The following is a 13,046-nucleotide window of genomic DNA, read 5'->3' on the forward strand; positions in this document are numbered from 1 at the left end:
TAATTTCATTTCACTTTAAGAAAATACAGATCTCTGCATTTGGATAATTTCTCAAACCAAATTGGAAAACATTATAAGAAGGTTGTCTACAAGCAGTACCAAGATGAGTCTTTCACCAAACGCATGGAGAATCCCAATATCAAAGAAGATGGGATCTTGGGTCCTATTATCAGAGCCCAGGTCAGAGACACACTCAAAGTAAGTACCACAAATATGGAACCATGGAAGAAATTAAATAGTGAAAGCCAATGTATAAATATGTCCATTATAATGTTTGATTCAAATGCAACTTCAGTTTTTATGTAGTATCTGCTCTGATTTATAGCCTACCTCACAACATAAAGAATCTAAGACAATTCATCAAATTGTAAAAGGATAAAGCAAAGAACCAATTTCATTGAGGTGAAGGATAATGTGGGGACAAAGAAAATAAAGCCATGGATAAATACAGTGGAACACACGCCGTATGTTCCAATCGGGTTGTCTGTAAATTTTGTCCAAAGCTTTCCAGCAGCCGAGTGAAAAGGGAAATATGTCAGGGCAAGATTCGCAGTACTCGTAAAGAAAGTATCGTTTTCCCTGATAATGAGATCAGTTTCTCCCATGGATCCTTAAAAAGAGGATGCTGTATAATACAGTGGATGGAATCCTTGATAGAATCCCTATAATTGGTGTAATAAATAAGTTGCATAGCTTTTTAATATAAGGGTTGTCATCATAGCTGAGAACATAACAGTAAACACAACTGAGTATAAACAGTTCATCATTGTGCTCTAGGTATGTGGGTCTCCCATAGGCTGGTCTCTGATGAAGGTAAATTTAGACATGTATCAAGAACACCGAGTGTTCTTCAGGCAGCTTTCCTTAAATATATGCCACATCAGTCAAGCTTTTGATAAGAACTGGGCAGCAGAAAATTAAAGGTTGGCATCTTTGGCAAGGTTCTAGAATGCAGGTAATCTACAGATTAAGGATGAGCCAAATGCTTTGGCGATCGACCAGTAGGAGATAAGATTAAGGTTCTCTTTTGAAGATTAAGAAGGCTAACTATCACTCCTGTGTAAATAATGCTCCTCTTTTCACCCCTTCCTGGGGGTAAACTAACATATCCGCACACAAGGTCAATTCTGTTCATTTAAAGATAACAAAAGGATAGGCAGCAGCCTTTCTCTATTCCTCTTTCCCTTCCGCCATTCCTGATTTCCCCCATCCCTTTTAGGTGCTCTTAGCAAGTGTAAATATACCTCATTGGAAATTCAGGATCTGGCTATTTGTATGCCCCTCAAGAAGATAATGTCAAGGACAGTGTCCTGGGAGGTGTGCCAGGCTGGAGAAGGGAATCATGGTCTAGAGAGGAGAAGGAACAGATCTGAAGGCAGATGTGGTCCGAGTTGAGAGGAGAGGGGAAGGGGACAGGTTTGGAAAGAGTGATATACTGTGAGGAGAATACAGGGCAGACTTCTCTTTCCATTTTCCACCCTACCATGTGAGTGAAATTCTCTCAAAAGTTTCTTCCAGGTGATGGGGAGAGGTTGCTGCTCAGAGAAACAGAACTAGTTTGCGAACACACACACATAAGCACGCCCTCCAGCAAGTGCGTTTGCCAAGCTAAGCATCCCATATCAATTCTCACGATTGAGCTTAAGTCCTGAAATAATGAATTGAGTTAACTTTGTAGATCGTGTTCAAAAATATGGCCAGCCGTGTCTACAGCATTTACCCTCATGGAGTGACCTTCTCTCCTTATGAAGATGAAGTCAACTCTTCCTTCACTTCAGGTTTGAACCCGAGTCTACTGAATGAAACTGTTCACCTCTGAGAGGCTGCCACGCTTTCCTACTGTCCTCTTTGCTCAGTAACATGCCTTGTGCAGTCAGGCAGTATACAAGTAGGGGTATCCTAAAAGTCACAACGAAACCCTGCTCACTTCAGGGATTTATTTACCCTAAAATGTGCTGTTCTTTGTTAGTGCCATAGCGGCCTCTAGTGGAGCGATTTCTAACGGCGACACGTAATCCAAGGTTCTGTCAAGTGGAGCTTAGTATACACATATTCCTTCCCTAATACTACCTGGCTCTAATAAAAATTTTGCTGTTTGTTTACTGAAATAATTTTGAAAATGAAGACAATTTTACCTCCATTTTCTTTCAGGCAATAACACTATGATCAGAGCAGTTCAGCCAGGGGAAACCTATACTTACAAGTGGAACATCCTAGAGTCTGATGAACCCACAGAAAATGATGCCCAGTGCTTAACAAGACCATATTACAGTAATGTGGACATCACCAGGGACATTGCCTCTGGGCTGATTGGGCTACTTCTAATTTGTAAGAGCAGATCCCTGGATAAACGAGGCATACAGGTATTCTGTCCATGGAGTAAACTTTTAGAAAATCTAGGAACTTCTGGCTGACACAGATTAGGTCTTCTCACTAGAGAATGAGCCTTCTTCTAGAGAACAGAAAATGCTAAGTTGTCCTCTTTAGTGCAAATGTGACAACATATATTCCTTTTTTTTTTTTTGTCTTGTCTATTTTCATCTGACTCTCACTGCAGAAGACAATCATTCTATAGAGTGATGCAGTATTTTGTTTTAGTTTGAAATTCCAGATATTTTGCTATGTGATCGGCAAGTCACTTCGCCTTTCTCAATTTCTTCCTTTTATGAAATGGCTAATACCCCTCCTAAAAAAATTTGACACGGCTGCTTTGGGGCTCAGTGAGATACCACCTGGTAAAAGGGTAAATCTCTCTACTAGTCCTTGTTATTTTTAGAGACCTGAAGTAGGGAGAGATGAGAGAGATAATACTTTGGAGAGATAGCATCTGGTGAAGTTGGACCCAGACAATGGTCCATCTCTAGTGAGACTAAATTATACAAAAAAAATGTGAACAAATATATGGAACTTCATCAGGGACTAATAGTCTCATATTAGTAACTTAAAATTCCCAACCAGGCTAAGCTGTTATTAAAGAAGTTCATCCTGGGGCGCCTGGGTGGCGCAGTCGGTTAAGCGTCCGACTTCAGCCAGGTCACGATCTCGCGGTCCGGGAGTTCGAGCCCCGCGTCGGGCTCTGGGCTGGTGGCTCGGAGCCTGGAGCCTGTTTCCGATTCTGTGTCTCCCTCTCTCTCTGCCCCTCCCCCGTTCATGCTCTGTCTCTCTCTGTCCCAAAAATAAATAAAAAGTCTTTAAAAAAAAGAAGTTCATCCTAAGGCATACACCATAAATATATGTTTGGAAAATTTTTTTAAATGGACATTTGGAAGACCCTAACTTATTGAGCTAGGAAAGGACACAGATAGGAAGAGGGATAAAGTTTTCCTATTGCAACCTTCTGTTTTATCCTTTGCAACTATTTGGAGCACATCTGGTCAATCTTGCAGGTTGAAAGGTATTCACTTACAGAGATAGAACACAATTACAGCGGCCGTGAGGAGATGGAATTTTTCTATTAAGATGTTTTAGTCTCTGAATTTCCTGATCCGCTCAGTTTGCTTTTGCACATTACCTTTGGCCCTAATGAGGGCCAAACCCTAATGGGTTTTCATACATGCCTGCATTTGTGGCTTCAGTGGCCCCAGGGACTGTGCCTCTTTGGTTTCTGAGAAGAGCTCAGTGTTGCGGGTGATGGGCTGGCACATCAATCACTGAACACAGCACTTTTACCCTCCAGAGGGCAGCAGACATTGAGCAGCAGGCTGTGTTTGCTGTGTTTGATGAGAACAAGAGCTGGTACATTGAAGACAATATCAACAAGTTCTGCGAAAATCCCGATAAGGTGAAACGTGATGACCCCAAGTTTTATGAATCAAACATCATGAGCAGTAAGTCAAATCACTGTTTTTGTCCGTCAGTTTTTCACTCCGGTGCTTAAAGTAGAACTGTGCCTAAAGGTGGAGACATGGAGTAGAATCCACTCACCTCTTATCCTCACTCGCAGTCCTCGTTTTGATGACGAAATTAGTGGATGATATTACAGAAATTTCTTTACGACATGAGGCCAAAAGCTTGTGACCCTTAGGAAGTCTTGGTCTCATGCTCCAGATGTGCATGCTCTGGGCACATACACTCCGGAGGAGCAGGGTGAGGGGTGGGGGTGGTGAGGAGAGGGGTTACAGGCTTGGTCAGTGGCATATGGGGATTTCAGACAGAGTGGGGGGCAAGGTGAATGCTCTTGCTAGCAGGGCAGAAACTGAGTAAGTAACCCAAAGCCGGACTGTCCAATCAAACTAAGGCAAAATGCATATGGGGAGCCAAGCGTCTTAAAGAGCCAATCCACGAAGAAGTTTGAAGGGAGCAGTAAGAAGTTCAGAACAGAGGGAGTGGCCTGAGCCAAAGTCCAGGCATTTGCTGCAGTTTGCAATTTCAGTGCCCAGAGCCACTGCTCTGACAAGTCTGAGAGAGATTTGACTAAGCCAGCTGGAAGCAAACACTGCCACAGTGGTCAGGGTCCTCACCACACTTCCTTACACTCAAGAGTCATTTGACCACCTTCTCTGATAGGTGATCATAGATAGGAGGATGGCTTCTCTGCGGTCTGTTCATATGGCTTCAGATGACTGGCAGCTGGGGATTATCTGAACGGGCAGGTGCCATGGAAATCATTCAAAATGGGGAGTTACTCCGCTTTCTTTGCATAATTTCATCTTGGCAGCGAATCTGTCATAGTTCTGGGCCAGCGCTGTCCAGTTTGAAATTATGCGTGAGCCACAAATGCGATTTAAACTTTTCTGATGGCCATATGAAAAAATGAAGAGAAATACATCCCAAATGTGATCATTTCACCATATAACCAATATAAAAATTGATGAGGTTTGCTTTCTTTATTTCATATACTAAGTCTCTGAAATCTGGTGTATATTTTACCCTTTGAGCACATCTCCATCCAGATTTTCCACCTTTCAAGTGCTCAGTGGCCCCTGTCACTACTGGCTACTATATTATAGAGCTTTCGACCATTGAGAAGAGCCTCCTGAATGAAATACAAACTAAAAACATGTGTCAGTTCTTCAGTAAATATTTAAGGGTTCACTAGTGCTAGGCCTCATACTAGGATCAGGGCTAGGCTGGTAAACCAGGCAGATGTGGGCCGTGTCCTCAAAGAAATCAAGCCTGGGATTTTATTACCATTCCTAGAATCTGAGTAAAGATACTGCCTAAAGCTGTGTCCCTTTGAAAGATAATGAAGATGTGTGAACTCAATCCCTGCATGAAAACTATAGGTTATCTCAGTGCTAAGAGGGCACAATACAAGTTGCAAATGTACTAAATATGCATGACTTTTAGGGACGTTACTTCTTATTCACTAACTCATGTGTCAAGACGACTTTCTTATATTATGCTTTCCTTCCAGGTAGAATTAGTCTAGATAATATTCTAAATTGATGTTTAGAATATCTTTAAAAGCAGACCGTGGAAAACAAAGTGTCTGATACACACTTGACAATGAAGAAGTCAACATGAATGAAAAGCTTTGTCTTTATCGGAGTATTTCTCCCTTGGCTAACTTAGGAAATTAAGTTCTCCTTTGGGAAATCTGACTTTGATCTTCTAGTCACATGTTAGATCTGGTGGAGCTTATCTCAGATGATCACTGCTTTGACACAACCAAGTTAATATTAGGACATTAATCCCAGGTATAATTAGACAGATGTCCTTTTGTTGGCAGAGGCCTGCGTGTTAACAGATTTTACTCTTTCAGCTATCAATGGCTATGTGCCTGAGAGTATACCCACGCTAGGATTCTGCTTTGATGACACTGTCCAGTGGCACTTCTGCAGTGTAGGGACCCAGGATGACATTTTGACCATTCACTTCACTGGGCACTCATTCGTCTATGGAAAGAGACATGAGGACACCTTGACGCTCTTCCCCATGCGTGGGGAATCTGTGACCGTCACAATGGATAATGTTGGTAAGAGCCTAGACACTTGGAGAGGCATCTCTGATCTCTAAAGGTCTGCTGCAGCTCTCCAGACTCCCACAGTTCCTGGGTTTATCTTTCTGATCCCTTTCAGGCTTGCCTTTCAGTATTTCTCATGATTTCTATTGGGTGGAATTAATTACTTAAAGGGTCCAGTCGCTTAATGGGGGTTCCATTTATCCTTCTCTGGGCTAAGTGAGAAGTAAAGACACAACAGCAAAGAGATAAGCCATGACTTAGAGGAGGAAGTGTGAACATTCAGCCACAAAAGAGCATTTCTTTTATCAAAAAAAACCCTTTTCAGGTTTTGTTTAATGTTTATTCATTTTTGAGAGACAGAGTGTGAGCAGGCGAGGGGCAGAAGGAGAGGGAGACACAGAATCTGAAGCAGGCTCCAGGCTCCAAGCTATCAGCACAGAGCCCGACGCCGAGCTCAAACCCACGAACCGGGAGATCATGGCCTGTGCCAAAATTGGATACTCAACTGACTGAGCCACCCAGGCGCCCCTACCTTTTTTAGTTTAATTTTTTTTTAATATATATAATTTATTGTTCAAATTGGTTTCCATACAACACCCAGCACTCATCCCAACAGGTGCCCTCCTCAATGCCCATCACCCACCTGGGGAGGAGGGGAGCCAGGCGTGGGTGTGGTGGTAGGTCAGGGGCTCAGTCTGCAGTTGGAGAAAGTGATTCCCTTTTTTAGTTTTTAAAGATAGTCATTCCACCATGCAGTAGTGACCATCACATATAGCGCCTTAGAGGCTGGCCTCAAAGCCAGCAGCGCCGTGGAAAGCACGTGGGCTTTGGAGTTGTTCAGATGCGCTCTGGCATTCAGTATGGACAAGTGACTTGACCTCACTGAGCCTCCGTGTTTTCATCTGAAAAACACAATAACAACACTTTACAGAGTTGCTCTGACCATTAATTGTAATATGTACCAAGTGCCTAGCACTCGGCAGACACCCAACGAGCTCTAACTATTGGAGACTCTCCAGGAAATCTGTACGCCAGCAAATAATAGCATTTCAAAGAGATTCAAAGTTTCCCTGGGCCCACCCAAGTCATTTATTGCTTAGAAATATCTATATGTCTCTTATTTGTTGGGGTGAACATCATCATCCTCCCCTCACACCAATTCGCAATATGTGCAGCTAACAGGATGGTTATGGTATTCAAAGCCCATTTTATTCTTCATTCATCCTTTTTAAATATATTCTAAAATAGTGATTCTCAAACTCTCTATGTTAACTCTTTTATCCCTAATCTCTACTGACCAATCCTTTGGGCCAATACTGATCACATGCTTGGATGTCACAGCATGTCAAATTGCTAACGGGCTTTCTAAACACCTTAGACCAACTTATCTCCTTCTGTCACTGTGGAACACTAATCAACAGTTCACGGATCAGTGGTGGCCCACAGACCATGCTGGACTGTCCCTGCCTGAAGTTCATTGAAAATCATCTGCCACAATGGATCCCAGTGTTTTTCTATATTTTTCGGGACTTAGAGCTCTCTGTTTTCTCTGTCTCTCTTCTGTAGGAACATGGATATTAACTACAGTGAATTCCAGTCCCAGAAGCAAGAACCTAAGGCTGCGATTCAGGGACGTTAAGTGTATCCGGGATGACGATGAAGATTCATATGAGATTATATATGAACCTCTGGCATCTACAGCCATGACTACGCGGAAAATGCGTGATTCTTCAGAAAACAGAGGTGAAGAGGACGATGCTGACTATGATTATCAGGAAAACCTGGCTTCATGGTTAGGAATTAGGTCATTCAGAAATTCATCACTGAATCAGGAGGAAGAGGAGTTTAATCTTACTGCCCTAGCTCTGGAGAACTACTCTGAGTTCATTCCTTCAAGTACTGATCCAGCTATTCGTTCAAATTCTTCTTTCCTGAGTAGCATTAGCAGGCTTATTGTCCATAACTTTGCAGGACCTCACAAAACGCTTCCTCGCCCAGAAGCCACCAAAGCTGGTCCCCCCTTGGGACGCATTGGCTTGGACAAGAAATCAGTTCTCAACTCTTCCACAGAAGAACATTCCAGCCCTTATTCTGAAGACTCCATGGAGGATCCTCTCCCATCAGATATCACAGGGATAAGCCTTCTTCCGCTCGATGCAGATGGTTTCAGGAATCAAAAACATGCTAAGCACAATGGATCCAAGAAAGGAAGAGACCACACAACAAAGCATGGGATCTCCCAGGTGGGACTTTCAGCATATAAAACTGGGAGACATTTAAGACAAGGCAACTCTTCTCCTTCCAGAACGGGAGCCTGGGAAGACCTTCCCGGTGATCTGTTACTCTTAAGACAAAAGAACCCATCAAAGATTTTGAATGGGAAATGGCATCTGGCTTCTGAGAAAGGTAGTTATGAAATAGTCCAAGATGCTGATGAAGACACAGCTGCCACTAAGCTGCTGAGCAGCACTCAGAATGCCTCGAGGACTTTGGGAAAAAGCAGCCCTTTCACAAACAAAGACAGAAAGCAGAGTGGCCACCCCCCATTTTCTGGAATTAGAAAGAAATTTCTGCAAGAAAGACAGGATGGAGGAAACGGTAGATTGAAGAAAAGCCCTTTTTTCATTAAAACACGAAAAAAGAAAAAGGAAGAGAAGCTTGCACACCATATTCCTCTATCTCCAAGGGGCTTTCATCCTCTAAGAAAGGCTAATACCACATTTGCAGACAGGAGACTTAATCACTCATTGTTATTCCATAAATCCAAGGAAACACCTTTTTATCCCACAGACCTCAATCAGACATTCCCCTCTGTGAATCTTAGCCTGATAGCCTCACTTCCTAACCATAATCAGAATCCCCCAAATGACACCGGTCAGACAAACTCCCCTTCAGATCTTTATCAGACAATAACCCCAGAAGAACGCTATCAAACATTCCCTATTCAAGACTCTGATCAAATGCACTCCACTACAGAGTCTAGTCATGGATCTCTCCCAGAGCCTGGCCAGATGCTCAACTATGACCTAAGGAACAAGTCCTTCCCTACTGACATTGCTCAGATGTTCCCTTCCTTGGAGCCTGAAGCCTGGCAGACAACCATCTCTGCAGATCTCAGTCAACCAACCCTTTCCCCAGACCTCAGCCAGACAGCTGTTACCCCAGACCTTGGCCAGATGGCCCTTTCCCCAGACCTCAGCCAGGAGCCTCTCTTATCAGACCTCAGCCAGATGGCCCTTTCTCCAGACCGCAGACAAACAACCCTTTCTCCAGACCTCAGCCAGACAGATGTTTCCCCAGACCTCAGTGAGATAACCATTTCCCCAGATCTCATAAAGATGAACCTTCCCCCAGACCTCAGCCAGGAGACTCTCTCATCAGACCTCGGCCAGATGCCTCTTTCCCCAGACCTCGGCCAGGAGACCCTCTCATCAGATGTTGGCCAAACAACCCTTTCTCCAGATACCAGCCAGACAACACTCTCTCAAGACCTTGGTCAGATACCCCTTTCCCCAGACATTAGTCAAACAGCCCTTTCTCCTGATCTCAGGCAGACATCATCTCCTCCAGACCTTGATCAGACATCCAACACCTCTGAATTTAGTCATTCATTGCTTCTTCCAGAATTTGGTCAGATTTCCCCTTCTCCAGACCTTAGTCAGGTGCCATCTCCTCCACTATCTTCTACAGTAAATAACACTTTTATACCAAGGGAACTTAACCCACCAGTTGTAATAGGCCTCAGTGGAAATGATGGAGATTACATTGAGATTATTCCAAGGCAGAAGGAAGAGAGCAGTGAAGAAATCATTGATGACATTGATTACGTGGCCTATGATGACCCTTACCAAACTGATGTTAGGACAGACATTAACTCTTCCAGAAATCCCGACAACATTGCAGCATGGTATCTCCGCAGCAACAATGGAAACAAGAAATATTATTACATTGCTGCTGAAGAACTATCCTGGGATTATTCAAAATTTGCTCAAAGGTTTGGCCAAATTTTCTCCGTTGATTTTCTCATTTTTCCACTACTGCTAAAAAGATTACAACAGTCTTGAGGAGATAATTCTGGGCAAATTATACTAATTCTGGGAAAATTTAGTTCCCCTATTGCAATTTGTCCTATACAATTTCCTTTGTCAATTCTATGATTAACCTCTCTGTATTACATGACATTTGGACAATATAAGAACAATCACTATAAGAAGTCTGTGATATTCTCTAGAGAAGCTCCCTCCTCTCTCTTCTTTCATCACTCATGTTCCTACCTCCTTTTCTTGCCCAAGTGCAGAGCCCAGCCTATCCATAGCTATCTGCTAATCTGGCTAATCAGAAGGAATCTCCTTTTGCATTTGTTTACGGAAAAACACATCTTTTAGTTGTTTGCTGATCAATATAAAGTGTATAGCATCTTGGTGAAGTTTAATTCAAATTACATGAGATTCCAGTGGCAGAGGCCAAAGATATAAACCAGCTTAGAAACAAAAAGGCAACTTTATACCTTCAACTGAGGCAGTCATAAACAATGATTTCTTTTGCTTTAAATTTGAATTTTAACTTGGCTTATAGAATGAGTGCTTACTCTCTCCTAAGCGTTGTGCTAAGTGTTGAGACTATAAAATAGAATATAAACATACATGACTCCTGCCCTCATGGAACTTGCATCTAGTTGGGCAGGTAGATAAGAATCAAATGCTCACATAAATAAGTGTAAAATGCAACTATGCTAAAGACCGAAAAGGAAAAGCAGATACATGGTGATACGGTGATATGAGAATTCAGGAACCTGACACTGAACATTCTAGATAGAGAGAATAGCATAATGAGGCCATGAGGAAGGAAGAAGCCTGAAGTCTCTGTAGCTGGAGCTCAAGAAAGGGGTGAGTGTAAGAAAACATTGGGCTCACTCTACAAAGACCAGATGCCACTAGGCTTTGGGAAGAATTTTGGTGTTTATCCAAAGAGCGTTGAAAAGCCCTTCAAAAGCTTTAGCCATTCTTAGCTTCATAGATTATGTCAGTTCCTTTCCTGGACCTTGTTACTTTCATCTTTTAAATGAAGGAGGTACACCAAATGTCCCCCAAGGTCCTCTTCTGCTTTAACATTTCAGGTTCCAGCCATTCTTCGACCAGAGATGCAATTATGTAAGTGGCCTGACTTACAACAGAGGGTTCCTAAGGGATCTATATATGTTTTGAAAACGGTTTTCAATTCAATTCTGCTTAAGGATGGAAAGCCATATTGGGCTGGACTCTGGACTTGGCCTGTATTCTGGGATGACAATATAGAGAAAGAAGAGGTTGGGGGCAGGGGGGACAAGGGGCAAGTCTTAGCCAGCAATAGTGGGAGAATCACAGCTTGGTGACCATGCTCACACCATGTCTAATATATAGCTCACAGATTTTATAAAAGCTAACAACTACACTGAAAATCAAAAGCCAAAGTGTAGAGTAAGCAAACACAATATATGGTATGGCTCACAGAAATTATTTCATTAATCTGATGCCTGGCATTTCCATATTAGAACTCTGTTAGCTTAAAAGACAGTTTCACATGACTTCCTATTTAAATGTAGCTCCCACTGCTATATGAGAATAATTTATCTAGGGATTTCTAAGAGAGGCCCTGAAAGAGTAAGATTTAGGGTGTTTCCAAAGCAGAAAGGGATAGAACCAGGTCCTTCAAAATCTTATGTCCCATTCCAGATATGCAACCCATGTTTATGGAACTCACAGCTGCTTTGCTGATCCCCATGTTTCTGTGAAACTATGCTTAGGGTCTGGAAGGATGGGGTCAGTGGTGTAGGAAGACCAGGAGGAAGACAGAGTGGGATTCTCTGTTGATGGATTGTGGTGCATGACAAATTCTATGACATTGATGGATGAGCTTTCGGCCTGTTTCCATAGGCTTGAGAAATGTAAGTCAGTGAGAAAATCTGATGTGCTCTGGCCCCAGACTGAGCTGGTGAACTATGTGAGGAATGATGCGATTTAACAACAGCAAACATGAGAAGGGTGGCTACTTTCATTCACAGGGGTGACCATTGTCAACTGACAGCCCCAAGCTGCCAATCCCATTGCATGGCTTTGTCTGCTTCTGATATTAAAATCTGCTATGTGACTATATGATTATAATTATTTGTTCATTAATACATTAAACAAAAGTTGATCCAGTGCCTGTCATGTGTCAGATGATTTGCCAGGCACTGGAAATTAAATAATGAGCAGACTAGGCACAATCCCTGACCTCATGGGACTTTCACTCTAGTGTCAGAGTCAGATTTTAATAGATAATATCACAAATAAATGATATATACTGTACTGTACATAAAGAGAAATTTAAGAATACTACAGGAATATACTACATACACTATGGTAATACTGTGAACACTTAGAGAATAATATAGGCAGATTTCACCTACTCTAAAGGATCATAGGAGCCCTTACCGAAGAAATGATACATGAGCTGGGATCAGAAGGATATTTACTGGCTTAAGTTTTTACTCATTTATAGTTTCATTCATTTGTTCATTAAGTATTTATTAAATATCTCTGCTAGACACTATATTCAGAAGCAGGGATAATTCCTCCAATTCTTCAGTGGTCTTTCATTTGTTCTTTTAAACAAATACTATTATTATTGTTGTTGTTATTATTATTTCAGTGAAGTAGATAATGAAGACATTGACGATGTTCCAGAGAACACCGTATACAAGAAAGTGGTCTTTCGAAAGTATCTTGATGGCTCTTTTACCAAACGTGATCCTACGGGGGAGCTTGAAGCTCATCTCGGCATTCTTGGTCCTGTTATTAGAGCTGAAGTGGATGATGTCATCCAAGTAAGTCATCTTTTGAGCATTGTTAAAATCGTCAGAAGAATTTCCACAAGCACCAGGGGGTTGTAACAGTGAAAGGGGCAGGAGGGCTATGGGTGATTTATTTACTTTCCAAAATGAACAAACAATAACACATCTTTTCAGAGACTGCTTGCCAAGTACAGTAAAACCTTAGATTGCAAGTAACTTGTTCTGCAAGCGTTCCACAAGACGAGCAAACATTTCTAATAAATTTGAACTTGATAAATGAGTGATATCTTGCAATATGAGTAGTACATGACGCCGAACGTCACATGATCA

At 42.2% G+C, this 13,046-nt stretch overlaps 1 protein-coding gene across 2 annotated transcripts in view; it reads left to right on the top strand.

Moving 5' to 3' along the window:
• The window catches only part of F5 (coagulation factor V), a 77,576-nt gene that overhangs the window by 43,767 nt on the left and 20,763 nt on the right, over positions 1–13,046 (top strand). For both annotated transcript variants that reach the window (XM_086693693.1, XM_086693692.1), the window contains exons 8-14: positions 21–198; positions 1,679–1,778; positions 2,152–2,363; positions 3,677–3,827; positions 5,705–5,917; positions 7,472–9,899; positions 12,575–12,749. In XM_086693693.1, the coding sequence (XP_086549819.1) occupies positions 21–198; positions 1,679–1,778; positions 2,152–2,363; positions 3,677–3,827; positions 5,705–5,917; positions 7,472–9,899; positions 12,575–12,749 (3,457 nt within the window). The remainder of the gene's footprint in view (positions 1–20; positions 199–1,678; positions 1,779–2,151; positions 2,364–3,676; positions 3,828–5,704; positions 5,918–7,471; positions 9,900–12,574; positions 12,750–13,046) is intronic.

Source organism: Puma concolor, chromosome E4, assembly GCF_028749965.1.
Source record: "Puma concolor isolate L17-30 chromosome E4, mPumCon1.1.hap2, whole genome shotgun sequence".
Lineage (NCBI taxonomy): Eukaryota > Metazoa > Chordata > Mammalia > Carnivora > Felidae > Puma > Puma concolor.